At 56.1% G+C, this 19,547-nt stretch overlaps 2 protein-coding genes and 1 long non-coding RNA gene across 3 annotated transcripts in view; 2 read left to right on the top strand and 1 right to left on the bottom strand.

The window, feature by feature from the left end:
• Positions 1-232: 232 nt before the first annotated feature.
• On the top strand, positions 233-8,810 carry PGC (progastricsin). Its single transcript, XM_043591373.1, has 9 exons — positions 233-291; positions 2,289-2,439; positions 2,727-2,844; positions 3,975-4,093; positions 4,582-4,781; positions 6,427-6,549; positions 7,168-7,315; positions 7,726-7,824; positions 8,517-8,810. Exons 1-9 carry the CDS (start codon positions 233-235, stop codon positions 8,667-8,669), a joined length of 1,170 nt encoding a protein of 389 aa, XP_043447308.1. The 3' UTR covers positions 8,670-8,810.
• Positions 450-995, bottom strand: LOC122489506. The gene is made up of 2 exons (XR_006298928.1): positions 953-995; positions 450-868 (listed from the first exon to the last, which is right to left on the bottom strand). It is a non-coding gene; the product is annotated as an uncharacterized LOC122489506 (long non-coding RNA).
• Positions 8,811-10,423: 1,613 nt separating the features above from the next.
• TFEB (transcription factor EB) overlaps positions 10,424-19,547 on the top strand; it is a 53,924-nt gene continuing 44,800 nt past the window's right edge. Inside the window, exon 1 of the mRNA XM_043591372.1 lies at positions 10,424-10,623. The gene's annotated coding sequence lies outside the window, so the exon portion shown is untranslated. The remainder of the gene's footprint in view (positions 10,624-19,547) is intronic.

Raw genomic sequence — 19,547 nt, 5'->3', positions numbered from 1 at the left:
GAAGAAAGTGCTCTGTGGCCACCCTCCAGAAGGAAAACGCACAGAAACCACAGACACCCGGAGCACAGGGTGCACTCGGGATTGAGGTCACACTTTTGCCTAGGGCCGGGAGGCAGGGACTGGGCTCGATCCCGGGGGGTATAAAGGCAGAAGGCGTGCTCAGGGCCTTCCCTCCACTGCAACAGTCAACCTGGAGTGGCTCTCCCTCTGTGGCCAGCTGGGAACAAGAACCATGAAGTGGATGGTGGTGGCCTTGGCCAGCCTCCAGCTCTTGGAGGCCGCGGTGGTCAAGTGAGTCTGGGGCCTGGCTGCCGGAGCAGGTGTGGGTTGGGGCGTCCGAGGCAGAAGGGGCTACAACCTTTGCCCTCAGGAAACGTCTACAACTGAACCAAAGGAGAGTTTGTCCACTAGATGTCCAGCAAGCCTTTACAACAGACAGACACTGAGCATTCATGGTGAAGAAAGACAGGCTTCTTTACTGGTGTTACACCACTCAGAGAACGGGGCGCTAATGCTGAACGCAGGGTAGGGAGCTGAGACTCGTGGGTTCTTCTGATGGGTCAGGGATCGGGTCAACTTCAGGACTGAGTGACTTGTCTTTCCGGCCCTGGTCTGTCCGGTTTCATCAACTGTGACTGGGTGGTCATTCCCTTCCCTGGTCTGGATCTGCAAAACATCTCAGCAATTTGTGTGAGTGATGCTATCTCTGGTAACAAAAGCAGAGGCCGCACACCTTGTGATTGCGTGGGCTAATTCATTTCTTGTTCTCCGGGGCTTTGTTTTCATTGTCTTCAGCATCCTGGGGTTTTCCCCTGTAATCTTTAACTTGGGGCCACATGCCTTTCTGCAGACTTAATTCTGTTGGTGGCTGCACTTTTGGGCGAAGGGAAAAGCAGAAGCGCTTTCTCCTCTGATGAGAAAGAAGGACCCGGCACAGGGTAGTAAGGGTGACTGCTGTCCAAACAGACCCCGGATGGCAGGACTGCTTTCCTCCTGCAGAAAGGAACGATTATTTCTGGATAGGCAGACATTTGCTAAAAATTCCCTTAAGGCCCAAAATTTATAGCGCAGATGGCACAATCATTGAAGCAGAAACAGCGGTAAGGTGATGTCTACGTGCCAGGTAAGGTGTCAGAAGAAAGGGAGCAGGAGGCGTGGCGTCCAGGACCTCCAGAGCGCTCTTGCTATGTGACCCTTAAAGACTGATGTCTCCAGCTCCTCTGAGAAATCTGTTTGCAATATGCAAATTCTGTCGAGATGGTGAGCCAAGCAATCGTCAGTTTTCACAGCTCAATGTGAATGGCTGTAGCTAAGAATTTCGGAAGAATGAGGGGTCCTGACGGAATGGGGATTCAGATGGGGAAAGAAAAGAAAGAAGCAGCACTTCTGGAGTCCGGAGCGAGCCTGGGTGGACCCACAGAGGCCCCTTATGTAATGACAGCAAGCTGGTCTTGGAGGAGGACAGCCAAGGGGATGGGGGCAGAAGCCCAGAACTCAGAAGTTCCAATTCCAGAGCTGATCTGGGCCCCAGACCACCCAGGCCAACTTCCGCATTGCCTGGTGTCTGGAGAAGAGCAGTGATGAGCCCCAGGCTAGGGGATTAGCAGTGTGGGCAGACCTGGGACCCTGTCTTCTGAGTCCCAGTCTAGCGCTGTCCCCTCTACCCATGCTCTGTCACATCAGCCGGGGTCAGGTGCTTGAAGACCACCATAGCAAAGGATCTGGGGGGAGCTCTGCCATCTCTGAAATCTTTCTTATAAATGCACATATCCTGGGCTGCCTGGCTGGCGTACTCAGTAGAGCATGCAACTCTTGATCTCGGGGTCCTGAATTCAAGCCCTACGTTGCAGGCAGAGCTTACATAAAAGAGAAAGCGTATATCCTGCCAAGGGTAATGGCTGAAGTCCCCTCCCCTTTCTGGGAAGGAATTTATGGGATACCTGAGAACAGAGGGCCAGGGAAGGATGAGGAGCCTTGAGATGAGATGTGGGCAGGCATGGGTGGAGGTATTTGTTTTCTGAATCTTGGAGCAAGTCCTGAGAAGATTTTTGAAAGAAGAGAGGGAGAGGCAAAGAGGGAGGCAGAGGGAGAAAGAGACAGAGACAGAGACAGAGAGAAAGGGCCAGAGCTGGAGCCAGAGCAGATGGGCACATGGGACAGAGGAGCAGGGAGTCTGGGGCATGTGGCTGGAGATGGAGAGGTGGGTGGTTGGGGGGAGAAGGGACTGGGACCATCAGAGGTGCTGTAGGAATGAGGGAGGCCCCGTCCTGACCCCAGTCCCTCTGCAGAGTCCCCCTGAGCAAACGAGAGTCCATCTGGGAGACCATGAAGGAGAAGGGCTTACTGGGGGAGTTCCTGAGGACCCCCAAGCACGACCCTGTGCAGAAGTACCACTTTGGCAACCTCAGTGCCGTCTACGAGCCCCTGGCCTTCCTGGATGTGAGTCCTGACGCCCTCCCTGGGGCTCCCTCTCTCTACCGGCAAAGCCTGAGGCCAGGCCCTGGGGGTGTGCTGCACCATCTACTTTGCACCCTCCCATCAAGCCCCTGGGGCCTGTCAGACTGGCCTGAAGGGCTCTGTGTTCTGGGAAAGTACGGGAGCGAGGTTCGGGCCTCTCCCTCTGGTGTGGGTTATAGGGCAGGGGCTCTGTCCATGGAGGTCTGGCTGGGCCTGAGGGCCCCTGGATCCCTCCAGAGCTAACAGCCTGCCCCATGTCCTCCCCCCAGAGTCTCTATCTTGGTGAGATCAGCATTGGGACTCCTCCGCAGAACTTCCTTGTCCTTTTTGATACTGGTTCCTCCAGCCTGTGGGTGCCCTCTGTCCACTGCCAGAGCCAGGCCTGTGGTAAGTGCTGGGCTTGCAAGGACAGGTGGCCGGCGAGGGACTTCGAGGCCGGGGCACTTCAATCCTGAGAGTCAGGGACTTGGCCAGGATCAAGGGGCGTGTGCAAGACAGAGAGGAGAAGAGGCCGGCCGTGGAGCTGGGTGATTACTTTGCCTTCCCTCTCACCCACACATGTGCAGAGGGTTCCTTCACCTGCTCCAGCCTGACCCTTCTGCTCGATCCGGCCCACTTCTCTCTGCTCCATTCTGTTCACTGCAGATAAGGCCATTCCCTCCCACCAGCATCTACAACATTCTTTCTCTTCCACTCTCTCCACTCTTCACGAAGTTCTCATTGAGAGTCTCCCTAGACACATGGGACAACAGTATAGGATGTGGTCCCTGTATTGTAGTTGTGTTTCTTTTTTTTTTTTTTAATGTTTTAATTTATTTATTTTGAGAGAGAGAGAGAGAGAGAGGGAGAGAGAGAGAGAGATTGAGCATTCAGGGGAGGGGCAGAGAGAGAGGGAGGGAGAGGATCCTAAGCAGGCTCCACACTGTCAGCGCAGAGCCCAACCCCGGGCTTGATAGCACGAACCGTGAGCTCATGACCTGAGCGAAAATCAAGAGCCGGACGCTCAACCAACTGGGCCACCCGGGCACCCCCTTGCAGTTATATTTCAAGACAGGCCAGGTTCTCCTCCTTAAGGCTGCTCTGGTCCCTGCCAGAGCTTTGGGGTGTGGGTCCTGACACTTTTTCTCCCAAGAATGCCTCGTTGGCCTTGTTCCTAATCTCTCAGCTTCCTGGTATGACCAGTTTCTTGATGGGGCGAGGGTGGGGGGAGTGCGGGCATGCCCTGGGGTTCACCTGCTCCTACAGCTGATGGGGGTGGGGTGGGGATATAAAGGGAACCAGGGAGGTGGAGAGGGATTCTATGCATCCTGCCCCGGAGGGTCACGGTCAAAGGGCACCCCAAGGGTCTGTAAATCAGAGGGGGCTTTGAGGCCAATGCTGGGAACCCCCTTGGCTGGCCACCCCTTGACTCCGTGGCCAGGGATGCTGAGGCCCGAGGATGTGAGCACAGGCTGGGACAGAGGTGGACCTCCCTCCCCCTGCCAGCCTGCCTCCCCAAACCCTCCCTCCCACTGCAGCCGGTCACTCCCACTTCAACTCCAGCGCGTCCTCTACTTACTCCAGCAACGGGCAGATCTTCTCCGTGCGATACGGCAGTGGCGGCCTCCGCGGCATCTATGGCTATGACACTCTAAGGGTGAGCCACGTGGCAGGCTGCTCCCTGCCCCGGGACGTGGGGACTGTCCCTGGGGCTCTGAGCCGGGTTGGAACCTCACAGACCTCACCGTCTCATGGGAGGTCAGACGGAGATGCTGGAAAATATGGGAAAACTCCTAGTGCTTTACTGCGTACAGGCCGGGAAATCAGTACCCTCCCCCCCCCCAGGGCTCCTTCGTGCAGTCACCCAGCCCTCCCTGACTGCATCATGTGCCAGGCACCCAGGACACCTGGTCCTCTCCTTAAGAGGCTTAAAGCTGGGGGAAGATGAAGGGTGGGGGCGGGAGGGGGGTGGTGGCAGGGCTCAGTGAGGCCGTTTGAGAGTGAAAGTGGTTCTTGTGAGACCTGTCAAGAAGGCAAGGGGCAAAGGCGATGGAGGGATGCCCAAGGGAGCCTCTGCGGGGGGAAGGTTTGGGGGAGGTGGGTAGAGTTACACTTATCACCTCTCATCCCCCGCGCCCCCTCCAGGTCCAGAGCATCCAGGTTCCCAGCCAGCAGTTTGGCCTGAGTGAGCTTGAGCCAAGTCCCTATTTCCTCCATGCAAAGTTTGATGGCATCATGGGCCTGGCCTTCCCTTCCCTGGCAGAGGGTAGGACCACCACCCCCCTGCAGGGCATGCTGCGGGCAGGCGTCCTCTCCAGCCCAGTCTTCAGCTTCTACCTGGGCAGGTAAGAAACTGCTTGCGTGTCCTTAGTTCCCAGGCAACTCCCTCCATTTTCCCCCAGACCCTGGAAAAGGCTGAGGCTCAATGCTTTGGGGTTTGGAGGGCTCCCATCAGGGAATGGCTCCAGCTACTCCCGTGTCTAGCATTTTCTTCCTGGGCTTCTTAACATTGATTTTTGAGAGACAGAGCGAGACAGAGCACGAGTGGGGGAGTGGTAGAGAGAGAGTGGGGACGCAGAATCCGAAGGAGGCTCCAGGATCCGAGCTGTCCGCACAGAGCCAGACGCGGGGCTCGAACTCACAGACCGCGAGATCATGACCTGAGCCAAAGTCGGCCGCCTAACTGACTGAGCCACCCAGGCGCCCCTTCTTCCTGGGCTTCCGAACTGTCCTTCACTCCACACCCTTTCCCCCATCCCTGCGTCTGTCCCCAGCCCACTCTGACTTTTCTTTGCATCTCTAGTCCAGGTCAGAATCTTTCCCTCTTCTGGGTGAACTTAGCTTTGAGTGTGGCTGCTGATTCTCGATACATCTTGGATTTACCTGCTGCCCAGAGCCTCCATTAGCTCATTGCCTTCTGAGCCAATATTTTCTACCTGGACACTTCTTTTGTATAATAATCGATGGCCTCATCCTTCTTTTGTATAATAATCGACGGCCTCATCTCCTTTGATCTATTGTTCTAGCCACGTCCTGGAGCCTTCTGGTCTACCTTCATCATTTGCCCCTGACAAGTTGTTTTCTTCACAACACACAAGCGATGGCCCAGGAGCCAGAGGGTGGGGGCAGGGGTGAGTGGCCTGGAATGGACTTTCCTTCTTTTCCTCTCCAGAGCTAGTCAGCCACCTTCTGGAGATAGTCAGCATCTGCTATCTGGGGTTTAATCGTTTGACTCTGACTTTCAACAATATTACTCTGTTTCTAATGTTAGGGACTTAACTCTCTACCTCTGATTACCATTAGCTTTGAGTTTAGCCCTTAGGAACTCTGTCCAATTCCACACTCAGGTTCAACCACCAGGGGAGGCTGAAACACACACGAAAAATCCTCCCTTCCTCTCTGCCAAGGACCTATCTCCCTCCGGTCCCAGTAGAAAAATGACAAGTGGGGCTCAGTGTCAGGCTCCCACTGACATATGACACCAAGCAGCAAGAAGCGGAAGGGACAGGAGAAGGGCATGTGGGGTGGGGGGGAGGGGGGTGCACAGGGAACCTATACAACCAGTGGCTTTCCCTGAAGCAGGGCTTTGTGGGGCAGCGGTATCTGGAACCTGAGGCATGGGAATGCTGAGGGGCTCAGCTTGGAGCTATAGTCAAAAAGGGGGACAAAAATCCCTTCCCTCAGGCTTCCACAGTGTGAGGGGTAGACACAGCATGGGGAGTCCCATTGTGACGGGCAGACACAGCCCTGCCTTCGGGGAGTCTGATGGGGGAGACAGAGCCAATCTCAGGGAGCCCCAGTCTGAGGGAAGAGACACAGCCATGCTGTCAGGGAGCCCTAATCTGAGGGGGAGACACAGACCCACCTCGGGGACCCCCCCCCCAGCCTGCAGCCAGGGCAGGACCTCTATTTCTCTCTGAGAGTGATTACTCAGTAGGAAATCTTTTCCATAGTCATTCCCTGACTCACTCTTCTCTTTGCCTTCTGCAGACAGATGAACCCTCAGAAAGGAGCAGTTCTCATATTCGGGGGGATCGACCACAGCCTGCACAGGGGTCCGATCTACTGGGCCCCCGTCACCCAGGAGCGCTACTGGCAGATTGGCTTTGAGGAGTGAGTCTATGGTGGGGTCCCAGGCACGTGGGCAGGCTTTGAGGCATTTCATGTCACACACACACACACACACACACACACACACAAATACACAGAGATGGACACACACAGGAAGGTACTGCTGGCGGGTGGGGATAGAGGACCTCTGAGGCCTGTCCCCACAAAGCTACAGCTGTCCTCTGCTGGAGATCGAAGGTCCAGCTCAGCCTGGAAAAATGGGGTGGGGTGGGGACGACACACAGGGTGGGTCTTAGAATTCCAAACATAGACCCTGTGGTCCAACACTATGTGCTTAGAGATTAGAAACTGGGATGTATGTGGGGGGATCAATGTGCTCAACGTACTCACAAAGAATCAGTGACCCCGGCTTTCAGTGTTTCTAGAACCTTCCTTGGAACTGGTAAGAAAGACATTCCATGACCCGTTAGGTGGCTTTGGGTAGAGTCTGGTATGGTGTAAGTCAGGGGGATGGCTGGATTGACCTCTGCAGAGTCCTACTTTTCTGAGGTGCACCTTGATTCTACGGCTGTAGCTGTCTGTCCCTCAGTGGTGGGGAAAGCCCACTTCCCAGCTGCCCTGAGCTGGGGGTGCTGAGGGGGTTCGTCTCTTCACCTTCAGGTTCCTCATTGGTGGCCATGCCACCGGCTGGTGCTCCCAGGGCTGCGAGGCCATCGTGGACACAGGGACATCTCTGCTCACGGTTCCCCAGCAGTACCTGAGTTACCTTCTGCAGGCTACAGGGGCCCAGGCGGACCAGTATGGACAGGTGCGTCTGGTGGAGACATTCCCCTTCTTTTAGAGAGACCCTCCAGGAGGCATTTATGATCCTCCTCCGGCACAGGAACAGCCCGACTCTTGGCCTCCATGCTTCTAGCTGTCCTGAAGCACTGGAGGTGGGGGGCTCTGGGATGCCTGGGGCTGTGGGCCCGGAGGCGGATTCAGGGGGGGCTGGCACCTTGTCCTGAGGGGACATGGGGAGGTTACTACTCAGCAAAATTTCCTTGGAGCTTCAGCTCCTCAAAGGAAACTGGTTCAACACTTGCCAGGCTTGGGAGTAAGAGCAAGAGAGCTGGAATGTGGGGCCGAGTGGGGGAGGGGGGCCGGGGTGGCTGAGGTGGGGCTGGCAGGTCCTCCGATGTGGACGATGAGACCCTTGGGCCCTGTTCCTCTCTGCAGTTTATGGTGGACTGTAACAACGTCCAGAGCCTGCCCACCTTGACCTTCCTCATCAATCGTGTGCAGTTCTCCCTGCCATATTCCTCGTACCTCTTCAGAGTAAGTCTGCAGGGATGTGACTGGGTGTGAGGAGGGGCTGGGAGCCGGAAGCGCTGGGTCTCCTCAACACGTGCCATTTCCCAGCTCCTGGCAATGCTGCCTCACGTTGTCCACCCACCGATTCCAAACCCCTTCTCGGGCACGAGGCTGTGACACAGAAGAGTATCGTCTGTTATTTATTATTATTATTAATCAGTGTGGAGGGGCACTGGGTTGTTTGTGGCGCACTAGCTAGGGTCAGCCCTGTTTGCCTATGCTGTCCCACCGGAATGTCACAGCATTCAAGGAGGGAGGCGCTAATTTCTATTTTACAAGTGAAAACTTGGAGGTTCAGAGAGGGTAAGACACTGACACAAGGCTCCACAGCCAGTCAGCGTGAAGCTAGGTTTGGAAGCCAAGTTGGGCTGGCTTCAAGGCTTTGCCAACCAGGCTGACCTACTCCAAATGGGGAGCAAAAGAGAGGCGGAGGGGAACCTGGGGAGAGGAGACTATAGATGGTTACCGCAGTGTGCATTTACCCATTCCAGACCTCTCTCCCACCACCCCAGCTCTGGGGGCTCAGTTGGCCTGTGAGCCCTCAAGGGCAGAACGTCTGGCTCACTCATTTCTGCGTTTGTGCTCCCGGCCTGGGGCTCAGGGCTGAGCAGGGCTCTGTCCATGCATGAGTGAATGTGTGCTACCCTTCTGTGCAGGGAAATGACATTTGTGCCATTAGAGTCCAGGCCACCTACCTGCCCTCTAGCAGTGGCCAGCCCCTGTGGATCCTCGGGGACGTCTTCCTCAGATCCTACTATTCCATCTTCGACATTGGCAACAAGAGGGTGGGCTTTGCCGTTGCCGCCTAGACTGAGTGCCTGGACGCCTGGGCTCCCTTCTTCCTCTAGATCCCCCACCCCAAGCTTCTCTGTGTGCTTCTTCTCTGGACTCAGCCTTCTTTTTCTAGATTTTGGGTTTTCTCTCATAATAAATAGTTCTTTTCCATGTTGGCCAGCGTGTTGTTTTTAGAGGGCAGTTGTGGCCTGTAAGGCAGCTCCTATCACAAGAATGGGGGGGAAGAGTGGGAGTCAGGCGTAGATTTGCCTCTACTGGACCGTGTTCTCCCTGAGCAGCTAGGAGGTTTGTGGTGGCCGGGGGTGGGAGGGGGGAGGAGGGTTACTGAGATTCTAAGAGGAATGGGGCATGAGGTAGGGCTCGGGGAATGGTCCCTCTACCCCTCAGAGCTTGGAGTCTCTTCACAGCTTGTCTCTGGAGAGAGAAGACAGTGGTAGTTGACATTGAAGCAGGGCATTCCTTTGTGATGGGTCAAGGGGCCTTACCCCAACCACCCAAAATGCTCCGCTGACTTAATTGACCGAATGACCACCAGAATCACCCCAGGCAAGTTTTCTAGCACTGTGACTGGGGTTTCCAATGCATCCTACACCTAGGCCTTTGGCTCCTCACCTGTGATCAGGTTTGCACTGGGAATTTCTGAGAGATGCTGGATGCCTGTGTGCACTCGTGGCAATCATGGGTCCTTCCGGGAGGAGGGTGATGCTACCAGAACCTGTTTCCAAGAGGGCGTCAGAAGGTCTGGGTTGAGTGAAACTGATCATATTTACACCTAGACCCTTACGCCCCAAGGGTCTGTTTGAAGAAGGGCTGGCCCTTAATTGTGGACAAGAGCAATAGCTACTTGGAATCACCGGGAAATCAAGCCCATTTGTTGTAACGAAGTGAACAAGAGATGTTTTCTCCCTCTAGATTTCATTCCTGTTCTCCTTAGGAGCCACCCGCCAAAGACCCACAGATCTGGGGCTACGTGGTACTGGGCAGAGGAGGAAGTGGGGAAAGCAGAGAAGGGTAGCTCAGAGCTATGTAACTTCCAACAGGGGAATGACATGAAGTAGATCTGCAAAATGTTTCCCTGTAGCATGGTGGTGGGGGTCACCAGCCAGGTAGGACTGATGAGGCTTGAGGAGGGGTATAATTGGAAAACTCATAATGGGAGGGAGGGAGGCTCCCTGGACATATTTTTCCATGCTGTCCTTGATCAGCCTGACCCCAGCCTTGTCCCTTATGTTCAGGTGCAGGGGTGAAAGCACGAGATCCAAGTCTGGCATTCCACTCCCAGACATGAGGGAAACTGAGGTTTGCCATGCAGTAGTTTCTATAGCAACAGCACACTATCTGGGACCCTATATCCTTCCTAGACTCCAGGCAAGACAGCCTCCTGCAGGCCTCTCCTTGGGGTCAGAGAGGCCACAGGGTGTACATAGGGAGCTGGAGTGCGTGGCATCACTGACTGAGAAGAGAAAAAAACTTGCAAAAGGGGCAGAAACGAAGTGCGACATAAGTTCCAAGTTAAATGCCAAGTCCCCCGTACCCAGGCCAGGGCCCGCAGAGTGGGACTACAAATCCCGGCGTGCCTGGCAGAACCGACGGGAGGGACTACATTTCCCCGCGGGCGCCGCGGTAGGCCCTCGAGGGGCGGAGCAGGGCGGGGCGGGACCGCGGGGGGCGTGTGCTGCCCTCTGCCGGGCGCGGCGGGAAGTGGGTGCGGATTGACAGTGGGAGCCCTGGCGCCGGGCGCGGGGCTCGGTGACAGCGGAGGCGGCGGCCGCGGGCTGGACATAGGGAGCGGCGGCGGCGCCGACGGCAGCGTGAAAGGGCGGGCAGGGCGGGCCTTCCCGGTGGCGCGGAGCCGGAGGAGTCCGGGAGGGGGCGGCAGGCGCAGCTCGCGGGCCGGACACCTGAACTTGGGACAAGTTGCCGGAGCCGCGGGGGACAGGCGGCGGACGGATTGACCTTCAGAGATAGGTGAGAGGGACCGAGGGCCAAAGGGTGAGCGGAAGGCTGGGAACCCCGGACCCAGGCTCCCCCGCCCTGATTCTGTGGGTCCGGGAGACAGGTGGGTGGATGGGGGTGCCGGCCGAAGAGGGGACAGGGAGTGTGTGCGCCGCGCCGCCACCCGCCCCGCTGTCCGTCTAGCCCGAGACGTTGGGCACATGGCCGGAGCGGCGCTGCCCGCCGAGCCCAGGAACTCCTCCGGCCCCTCACTGCAGGCCCGGGCCGGGGGCGGCTTCTCTGCGACCTTATGTAACCAGGCGGGAGGGGCCGGGGCGGGCATGGGCCTTCCCGGCTCCGGAGCTGGGAGTCGAAGGGGCGGGAGGCGTGGGAGTGAACTTGCAACAAGTTTGAGGGACGTGTGGGCCTTGCGCCTACTCCTTCTCCACCGGAGGCGGTTGGGGCGGGTGGTACGGGAGACGGCGCCGGAGGCCCGGGAGGTGTGCGGGGGCCGAGTCTGGCCCGGCCAGGCCCAACCTGGATGGTCCGGGGGAGTGGGAGGGCCGGGGCGGCGCCACGCCCCCGGGCTGGAGGGGGGCGGGTGGAAGTACCATCCTCCCCACCCCCCTTCCCGTCCCTTCTTCTCCCTCGGTGTCTTGAAGAAGCCGCCGCTGCCCGCGTCCCCTGGTATCCCTGAGCTCTGTCTTTTTCTCCTCCTTGCATTATTCCCCGACCTGTGGGAGCCCCAAGCCCAGAGCTCGCCCTCCGCGCGCCCCTCTTTTTACTTTCCCGGGAGCTCCCGGCCATCTGCCCGTCCCCGAGTACCCCCCACCTTCTAGGTCCCGAATCCCGGAAAACACGCCCCCTTCCCCTTATTCCCTTAGTTCGCACCGCCCAACCCCATGCTGCCCCGCCCCCTAAGTCCGCTCACAGTCTTCTCCCCACCTCCCCGAACCCGGGTCAGCTACGCGGGCGCCGCGCGTGCACTTCCCTCCTTGAAGGGAGAGGGTTGATGTCAGCTCCGTTCCCGCCCCTTGGCCCCTTCTCGGCCAGGGGTTCTGGCTTCACGCACGGCTGCCCCGAGCTGCTCCGGTTTGCGCGAGCAGGTTCGCGCCGCAGCCGCCTGGCTTGCCCCAGCCCCGCGCACAGAGGGGAAGAAGGGAGGGCGCCCGGGGCGGGGCTCGTCTGCACGCGCGTCCGCACTGCCCGGAGCTCCCCTCCCCGCTCTCTGGCGGCCGCTCACCGCGGAGCCCTTCCCATCACAGTCCACTCCAGCCGGGAGTCTCTCGCCCGTCTGTTCTGGGGACTGTTCGGGGCGAACGGTTTCGGACTGGCGTTGAATGCGGTGCTTTCTTTGGCTTTGCGTCCGCCGGAGAAGTGTTAACTGCCGCCCAGACCCCACCCTGAGTGAGGGGTCTTAGTTGAGCAGGGAAGGGGCAAGGCCGATGCAGGCCCTGAGTGATACTTCTCCGATGTGGGCTCGGGCCCCTGCACCCTCCCGGTCCAAGATTCCACTGGCCCAAGACCTGGCAATTCTTGGGGTTGGGGGAGGAGGTAGCTCTGGTTTCCTCTTGGGCGGCCAGATGCGGTTGGCTCAGATCAGAACGTAGTTCTTGGCTCCTTAGCCTGTTCGCGCTGAGGCTTTCTCCGTGCCCAGCCTGGTGGACAGCCTCTAGGTCCTGCCCTCAGGCAGATCACAGTCGGGGGGAGAGATGCCAGCGATAAAGGCCAGTCTTAGACACAATGGAGGGGAGAGTCCTGCGTGGTAGTCTGCTGGTATGCTGGTGCCATGACTCAGTTTACCCAGTCATGGGTAAAAGCAATTTACTTGGCCACCTTCTTTCTGCCTGCCCCCCCCCCCCCCGCCCCCGGCTGCTGGGGTGGGAGAACTGGGAACCAGAAAGTGTAAATGAAGTGCCGTTTGGGTGACTCTGTGCTGGCTTCTCTGGAAGGGGGCCAACGTTACTTACAGTTTACAAGGCCTGTTACAGCTACAGTGCTATTTTGCCCTCTGCGAGGTGCAGACAAATCAGAATGCTATTCCAGCTCCCACGGAAGTGGTGCAGGGCATGGGGCAGGGGACATCCCCTCAGGTGAAGACTACATTCATGGAAAACTAGCCGGGCTTCCGGGGGCTGATGGCAGGGTGACTCACAGTCAGATGGACAGGGGGTGGGCTAGGGCAGGCAGGAGCCCATCCAGGGGCCTGGGATGCTGGGATACCCAATGCCCACCTCCATTGCCATTGAGGCCCCCTTTCAGCCTCCCACCCTTCAGGCCTGGCTGTCCTTTGAGGGTCTGGCTTCTGGCCCTGATTCCTCTTGGAGCTTTGTTTATGGCTGTAATTGTATCATTAGCTGGAGTTTATAGAGTTACTTAGCACCTGCCCCCACAGGGAGTGGCTCAGCCACCCCCTGGCTTCTGTCTCTTCCTTTTCAAAGTCAACTTGGTTTCTGCCGGCAGCAGGCAGCAGGGGGGTTCCCCAACCGCAGCTGGCATGAAAGCCAGGTTGGGCCTTTGTCCTAGGGATGGAGGGCAGTCAGCACTTGGGGCCCAGCTTGGGGCTGCCCTGGAGATGACCGTGGAAATTGGGTTGACCTCCTCTGCTCCAGAGGGAGGGAGTTAGGGATTTCTAGTGCTGCTAGAAGTGTCCACGTCCCAGGATGCAGCAAGTGCATATGCATGTAAGGTGTATATCCTCATCTGAAAAAAGAGAGAGACAAACACACGCTCCTTCTGGGCTCTTGTGAGGATTCAGGGTGGAGCAGTGCCTGGTACATGGTGAGTCCATAGGGTTGCTGTGTGTTCCACTGTGGGTGAGTGAGATTGATACGAGTTTTGTGTGTGTGGTTATGAGATTCTAGGTATCTAGATACATGTGTACAGATGAATTGTGTACGTGTGTGTCTATGAGAGTATCACACGATATTATATTAGAATATTCATCTTGTCTCTGCTCTAATAGAACAACATCCTAATAAAGTTATAAACAATAGTTGCCAACATTTATATTGTGTGTTTGCTCTTTGGAACGAAGTAGGGGTTATTGTTTTCATTACATAGATTCAGAGAGGTTAAGCAAGTTGCCTGAAGTCACACAGCTTCAGAGTGGTAGAGATTCTAACCTGGGCCCAAGTGACTCCAAAATCCATGTTCTCAATCTCTAAAGAAGACCACTTCAGGGTTTCTTAGGCGTTCTGTCCGAAAAGGTGGGCAGAGGGTGGTCTGGCAACCTTCTCTTCCCCAACAGGGTGTCCTGCTCTGAGCAGCGGTGGGAGCTTGCTGAGGCCTCTGCCCCAGGACTGCACCTGTCTCCCGGCAGTGCTGCTGAGCTGCTGACACAGGTGACCAGAGTTCTGTGCCGAGAGCTCTCCCGACCTGCCCGGGGAGAGGAGTTCAGACCAGGCTTCCTGGGTCTCCTTGGTAACCTCACACATTAACTTACAGCAAAGCCCTCACTAGGCACGTGTTTACTCAGATGTGGGGACAAGTCTGTAGCAGCTATGGAGGGAGAATGAGCCGGGGCCAAAGTCGTGAGCATACTGGTGTCCTCTCACTGACAGGCTATGTGGCTGGGGCAGGTCCCTGCTCCTCTCAGCCTCAGTTTCCACATCTCTGTACCTAGATCATCTGTGGGGTGCCCTCCAATGTGAACCCTCTACCTATCTGTGGCAAAGGCACCTGGACAGGAGAGGCTTCCAAAAGGGAGGGACGTGTCGTGTGTGTGTGTGTGTGTGTGTGTGTGTGTGTATGGTGGGGGGTGGGGTAGGGGGTACTGCTGAAGTCCACTCAGTAGAGTTGTAGCTATAGGCTGGCCCTGGTGGTGTGACCAGCCAGTTTTTCTTGGGACATAGTCACAGCCAGCATGTACTGAGCACTAGCTAAGTGCCACCTAGCCAGGAGATTGTTAAGAGCATGAGCTCTGGGGCTAGGCTGTTTGGCTTGGAATTCCACCTCTGCCACTTACCAGCTGTGTGGCCCTGGGCGAGCTGCTTAACCCTGCTGTGCCTCTGTTTGCACACCCAGACTAACAGTGCTATAGTGAGGGCTAAGTATTCTGCTGCACGCTGCATGTACAGGACCTCGAATGGTGTCATGCTCAAAAAAGTGTTATCATAATGGACTCTTATGGCTCATTTATTTCTTTATTTCTCATTTCCAAGTGAGGAAATGGAGGCATAGAGAGCTCCAGTGAAGAAAAAAAAAAGACCTATGGGTTGCAAACAGGATTCCGCCGCACGTCTGACATCCTCAAACGAAATGCCTTACGGGGGGCGCTTTGCGGCTTCCCTGGCCACAACCCCCATTGTTCCCTGTTGACCACACCTGGTCTCTACATTTGACAAGGTAGCAGAGGGAACTTGGCAATGCTTGCAGCATCTCTGGAACCCCTGCCCCACCCTGCCCTGGCCCTGGCCCTGGGGATTCCTTGGGTAGCATCTGGCTTGGCCACTTACTCCCCATTCCTGACCCATGGCTTTCCCCTGCACTTCTGCTGCCTGCCCCTCCTCCCCTCTGCACCAGATGTACAGATCCCCTTGGCTGCAGTGTGACCGAAGGCAGCCATGATATCCCAGCAACAGGGCAGGATCTGGGACTTGTTGTGCCCACAGGAAGTGCTTCGCTGTGGGGCGACGGGGCAGGGGGTGACAGCAGAGGGGCAGAAGCAAGAGGCAGAGTCATCACCAGCTTTCTTTCCTGGCCCTTAAGTGTGGGCATGAGGAGGAGGGGAGAAGGGACGTCTGACCATGCCTGCCCCCCTCCAGCTTCCTTGGGGGGCAAGCCTCCTTGTTGGCTTTTATCCCAATGGCAGAGACCCTAAAGTAAAATGTGATGCCATGGGGATTAATCCCTAATTCCAGCAGACTTGCCAGAAATCCATAGTCCATATTTCCTCCTCCCAGCCCTTGTTCATGCTGGTCCCGTCTCCTGATACACGCTCCTCTGCGCCCCTCCCCCTGTCCAAATCCTCGGTCCATCATATATATATACATGTATATATATATGTATATATGTATATATATGTATATATTAGTGCATGTGACTCTTGAAGGAGGAGCCTTGGCATCAATATGTCAAAAATTCCCCAAATGGGGGTATCTGAGTGGTTCAGTTGGTTGAATGCCTGACTCTTGATTTCAGCTCAGGTCATGATGTCATGGTTTGTGCAGAGCCTGCTTGGGATTCTCTCTCTCCTCTCTCTCTGCCCTCTCTGTTCATGTGATCTCCCTTTCTCTCTCAAAATAAATAAATAAAGTTTAAAAAAATTCCCCAAATGATTCTGATGCCCTTTCTCCAAGGCTGTGGCTCTCAAATTTGGGCATCAGAATCGCCTGGAGAAGTTGTTAAGACACAGATCACTAGGCTTTACCACCAGGGTTCCTGATTGAGTAGGTCTGGAATCAGTAGGTCTGCAAATTCCAGTAGGTCTGGAATTTGTATTTCGGATGAGTCCTTGGGAGATAGATGCTAATGTTGCTGGTCCCCAGACCACACTCTGAGAACCCGCTGCTTTGTAGCTACCCAGCCAAGAGCTTTCTGTCTCCTGGGTCTCTGATTGCTTTGGGCATCTTAGGTCTGTCTCCTTTCTGAAGCCAGGTCCCACGAGGCAGGGACCACTGTGAAACCATTTGGTGACCGCCAGTCCCTGGTATAATTGGCCTCCCTTGCCCACTCTGCCTCCCTGCCCCCACCTCCCATTAAACTGACCACTGTCCAGCCTTGTGGTCTTGGCACAAGACCCTCTGGGACAAGTGCTCAGAAAATCATTGCTGCTTAAATACGGTGGGATGAGGTGGACAACAAAGGACAGCACTGTCCCCAGGAGTCATCAGAACACGGGGCAGGGTCTAAAGCTCCTCCTGCAAAAGTGCTTGGAGCCTGAGTGGCATTGCTGGAATACGGGGTGGGGGAGGGGCATCCAGAGTGGCCCTTGACTTTGTTGAAATGAGGCTGTAGAAACACCCATCATGTTATTTTACTTTTCTACCCCATGGTGGGCAAGTATTGGATCACTGTTTGAATTGTGTTTCTTGCTAAAAAAAAAAAAAAAAAAATGATAGGGACGCCTGGGTAGCTCAGTCAGTTAAGGGTTAAACTTCAGCTCAGGTCATGATCTCACGGTTCGTGGGTTCGAGCCCCGAGTCAGGCTCTGTGTTGACAGCTTGGAGCCTGGAGCCTGCTTCAGATTCTGTGTCTCCCTCTCTCTCTGCCCCTCCCCCTCTCATGCTCGCTCTCTCTCTCTCTCTCTCTCTCTCTCTCCCCCCCCAAAATAAATAAATGTTAAAAAAAAGTTAAAAAATGATAAAACATGCACGAAAAGCAGCTGTTCCCTTCTTTCCTCAGACTGGAGATGCTGGGAGAGCGGAGGGAGGAGGAGGTGTCACTGTTGGATGTAAGGGTGTCTCCATCATCTTCTAGGAGGACTTGGGCCTTCAGGACAGCAGATAGTCAGGCCACCTTGGGAGTTCACCCCTGGGCTCTTGGGGCAGTTCCTTCCTTGGAAGCTGGACGAGCTGGGGCAAACCTCAGTGGGAGGCGAGAAGAGGTGCCCTATCCCCAGTGCTTAGAAGAGAACCCGGTATACAGTGGGTGCTCAGTAAATCTTTGTGGAGCGAGTGAGTGAATGGGTGTGACTTGAGCCCCATCAAGTGCCCAGAAATGAGGACACAGCAAACGCTTTACTCAGGGTCTCTGCCCTGCAGGCAGGGTATCAGCTTCACGTACTAAAACTCAGGGACAGGTACATAGCTGGACAAGAAGGAGCTCTGCCCCCAGTCCCCGCCCTCCCCAGGATCCAGGTCCAGCCTCACTCTGGTTTGGGGCTGACCATCTGTCTCTTCCTGTAGAGAGTTTGCCAACAGCACCTCCCTGCCCCCCCCACCCCTCCCAACCCCCCTTCGCCACCCTCCCCCACTGCCAACCCCTCCCCCACCCCCCACCCCTGGTTCTACTAGTGGGTCTGTGGGGTGGGGCTCCGGTTTGTTTTCTCCTGTTTGCCAAGGGAAGTCACAGCCTGTCCTCTGCCTTGTTTATCATTGGTTTGGGGACAGCACCTGCCCCAGCCCCCCTACAGAGGTATGGAGTGGCCAGGAGGTGACACACTATCCTGTCCCGCCCCTGTCGCATCTTGTCCTCTCCTGGCTCTAGCCAGGTGTGTTCTCAGCTGCCCCTGAAGCATGGTGCTGGCTGGCTTTGCCGTGGGCCGACTGGGGCTGTGGGGCTGGGAGGCTTAGTAGCCAGCTGGCTACTACTACCCCTGTATTTTGGAGAGTAGAGGACTGAGGCCTGGGGAGCGTGAGGGAGGCTCTCCGGCACCCCATGGCCTTAAGCACCTCCTGGGTAGCTAACACTGTGCCGGCCAAGCAGGGTGGGTGGGAATAAGAACACAGCTCCTCCCTCAAAGCTGACAGCCTCACTGGGAATTTCACTAACCAGAGGACAGAGAAAGGCATATTGGCGTTAAGATAGTACAGAATTACATACTAAATGTATGCTCTTTGCTCTGAAAAGCATTCTTCCTTGGTCTAGAGAGTTTACAAAAGGGGTCATGCAAGGATGGAGACCTTGGCTCAGCGCTATGCACCCTCCAGACCCCCAAAAGGGCAGCTCTATTGCTCCCTGGGTCCTCTAACCTGGGAGTCACCTCTGCAGACGTGGGAAGCCTCAGTCCTGGACAGAGTCCTTCCTTCCAGGAGGACTAGTGGCTGCTGAGTGCAAGGCGGAAGGTGCCACAGGGAGGTGGCTGGCCACCCACCTGCACTCGGAAGCCCTGGGCCATGGAGGATGTGGTGCTCAGTTGGGCCCAACCACTCAGACCTCTTTGGGTCTCCCTGTTGCTGAGCCCCAAGACTTGACCAGGAACCTGGGGCAGTGATTCTGCTCCCCCCGCCTCCAGCATCGTCCCTTCTTCCCCCTTTCCTCTGCTCCCTATGTCCTCATCCCTCTCTACCTCCATTGACTTCCACTGCATGTGGAACATTGGCCCTCCATGCATGTATGTCTCTCTCTCCTGCTCTCTCACCCCTTCTCTCCCTCTTAATTTCTTTTTTCTGCCTCCCTCCTTTTGGTGTATTCAGAGGGCTCCTTTAGTGCCTCCCCAGTGTGAATCTCCGAGCCCTGCTGTCGGGGGGCAGGGGGGCTCCCAGAGGAATCTCACCCAGGGCAGAGTGAGGTGGGTGTGAAGGCACCCAGCCTGAGGTAGCCCCCTGCCCTTGAGGAGCCAGGGGCTTGCAGTGGCTGGGACACCCCCAAAGTGGTGGTGGGGAGATGCAAGGAGCCAGAGCTGGCTCCCTGGCCAGCTGGGGAAGCCCCTCCACGGACAGCCCTGAGCATCTCTGGATACTCCCACCCCGTGACTTAGCTATAGATTCTCATCCAGTTTGTGGGGCCTAAGTACAGTGGTTCTCAAAGTCAGGTGTGAGAAGATAATAGTAGAACTTCTGTTTCTGTTTATTTATATCCCACCCTTGTCTCCCCCTTTTATTGTGAAATACACCATGAGTGCTGATAAGCACGTAAACATACATGCACACCGTAATAAGTCATTGTAAAAGTGAACACCCAGGCAGCCACCACCCCAGTGAAGAAACAGAACGTAGCCTGCACTCCAAAATCAGCTGGTGAGCCTCGCCTCTGTCACAACCCCTTCCCCCCGAGGTAACCACTATCCTGATCTTTCTGGTAATCAGTAATTGCTTTTTCTTATCACGTAACCACCGATGTCTGCAATCTTTATCAAAAGAGTGTAGCTTTGCCTGATTTTGAATTTGATACAGCCAGAACGACGCCGAACATGTTCTCTAACGTTGTGTCTTGTCCACTCAGTGCGTTTGTGAAGTTCACCCACATTGCTCCGCGGAGCCCACGTTCACGGCTGTACACGCAGTTCATTCCACGGCATGCACTTGCCACCATGTTTGCATCCGTCCTGCCACTTGTGGGCATTTGGTTTGCTT

The sequence above is a fragment of the Prionailurus bengalensis genome, chromosome B2, assembly GCF_016509475.1.
Source record: "Prionailurus bengalensis isolate Pbe53 chromosome B2, Fcat_Pben_1.1_paternal_pri, whole genome shotgun sequence".
Classification (NCBI taxonomy): Eukaryota; Metazoa; Chordata; class Mammalia; order Carnivora; family Felidae; genus Prionailurus; species Prionailurus bengalensis.
The sequence above is the reverse complement of the archived record's forward strand: the minus strand, read 5'-3'. Positions and strand labels throughout refer to the sequence as shown.

Excerpts from the sequence above, each read along its gene's own strand:
- PGC (XM_043591373.1), top strand. The coding sequence starts at position 233 with ATGAAGTGGATGGTGGTGGCCTTGGCCAGCCTCCAGCTCTTGGAGGCC. Across the intron at positions 292-2,288 it reads TTGGAGGCCGCGGTGGTCAA|AGTCCCCCTGAGCAAACGAG; the intron begins GTGAGTCTGGGG and ends GTCCCTCTGCAG. Across the intron at positions 4,094-4,581 it reads ATGGCTATGACACTCTAAGG|GTCCAGAGCATCCAGGTTCC; the intron begins GTGAGCCACGTG and ends CGCCCCCTCCAG.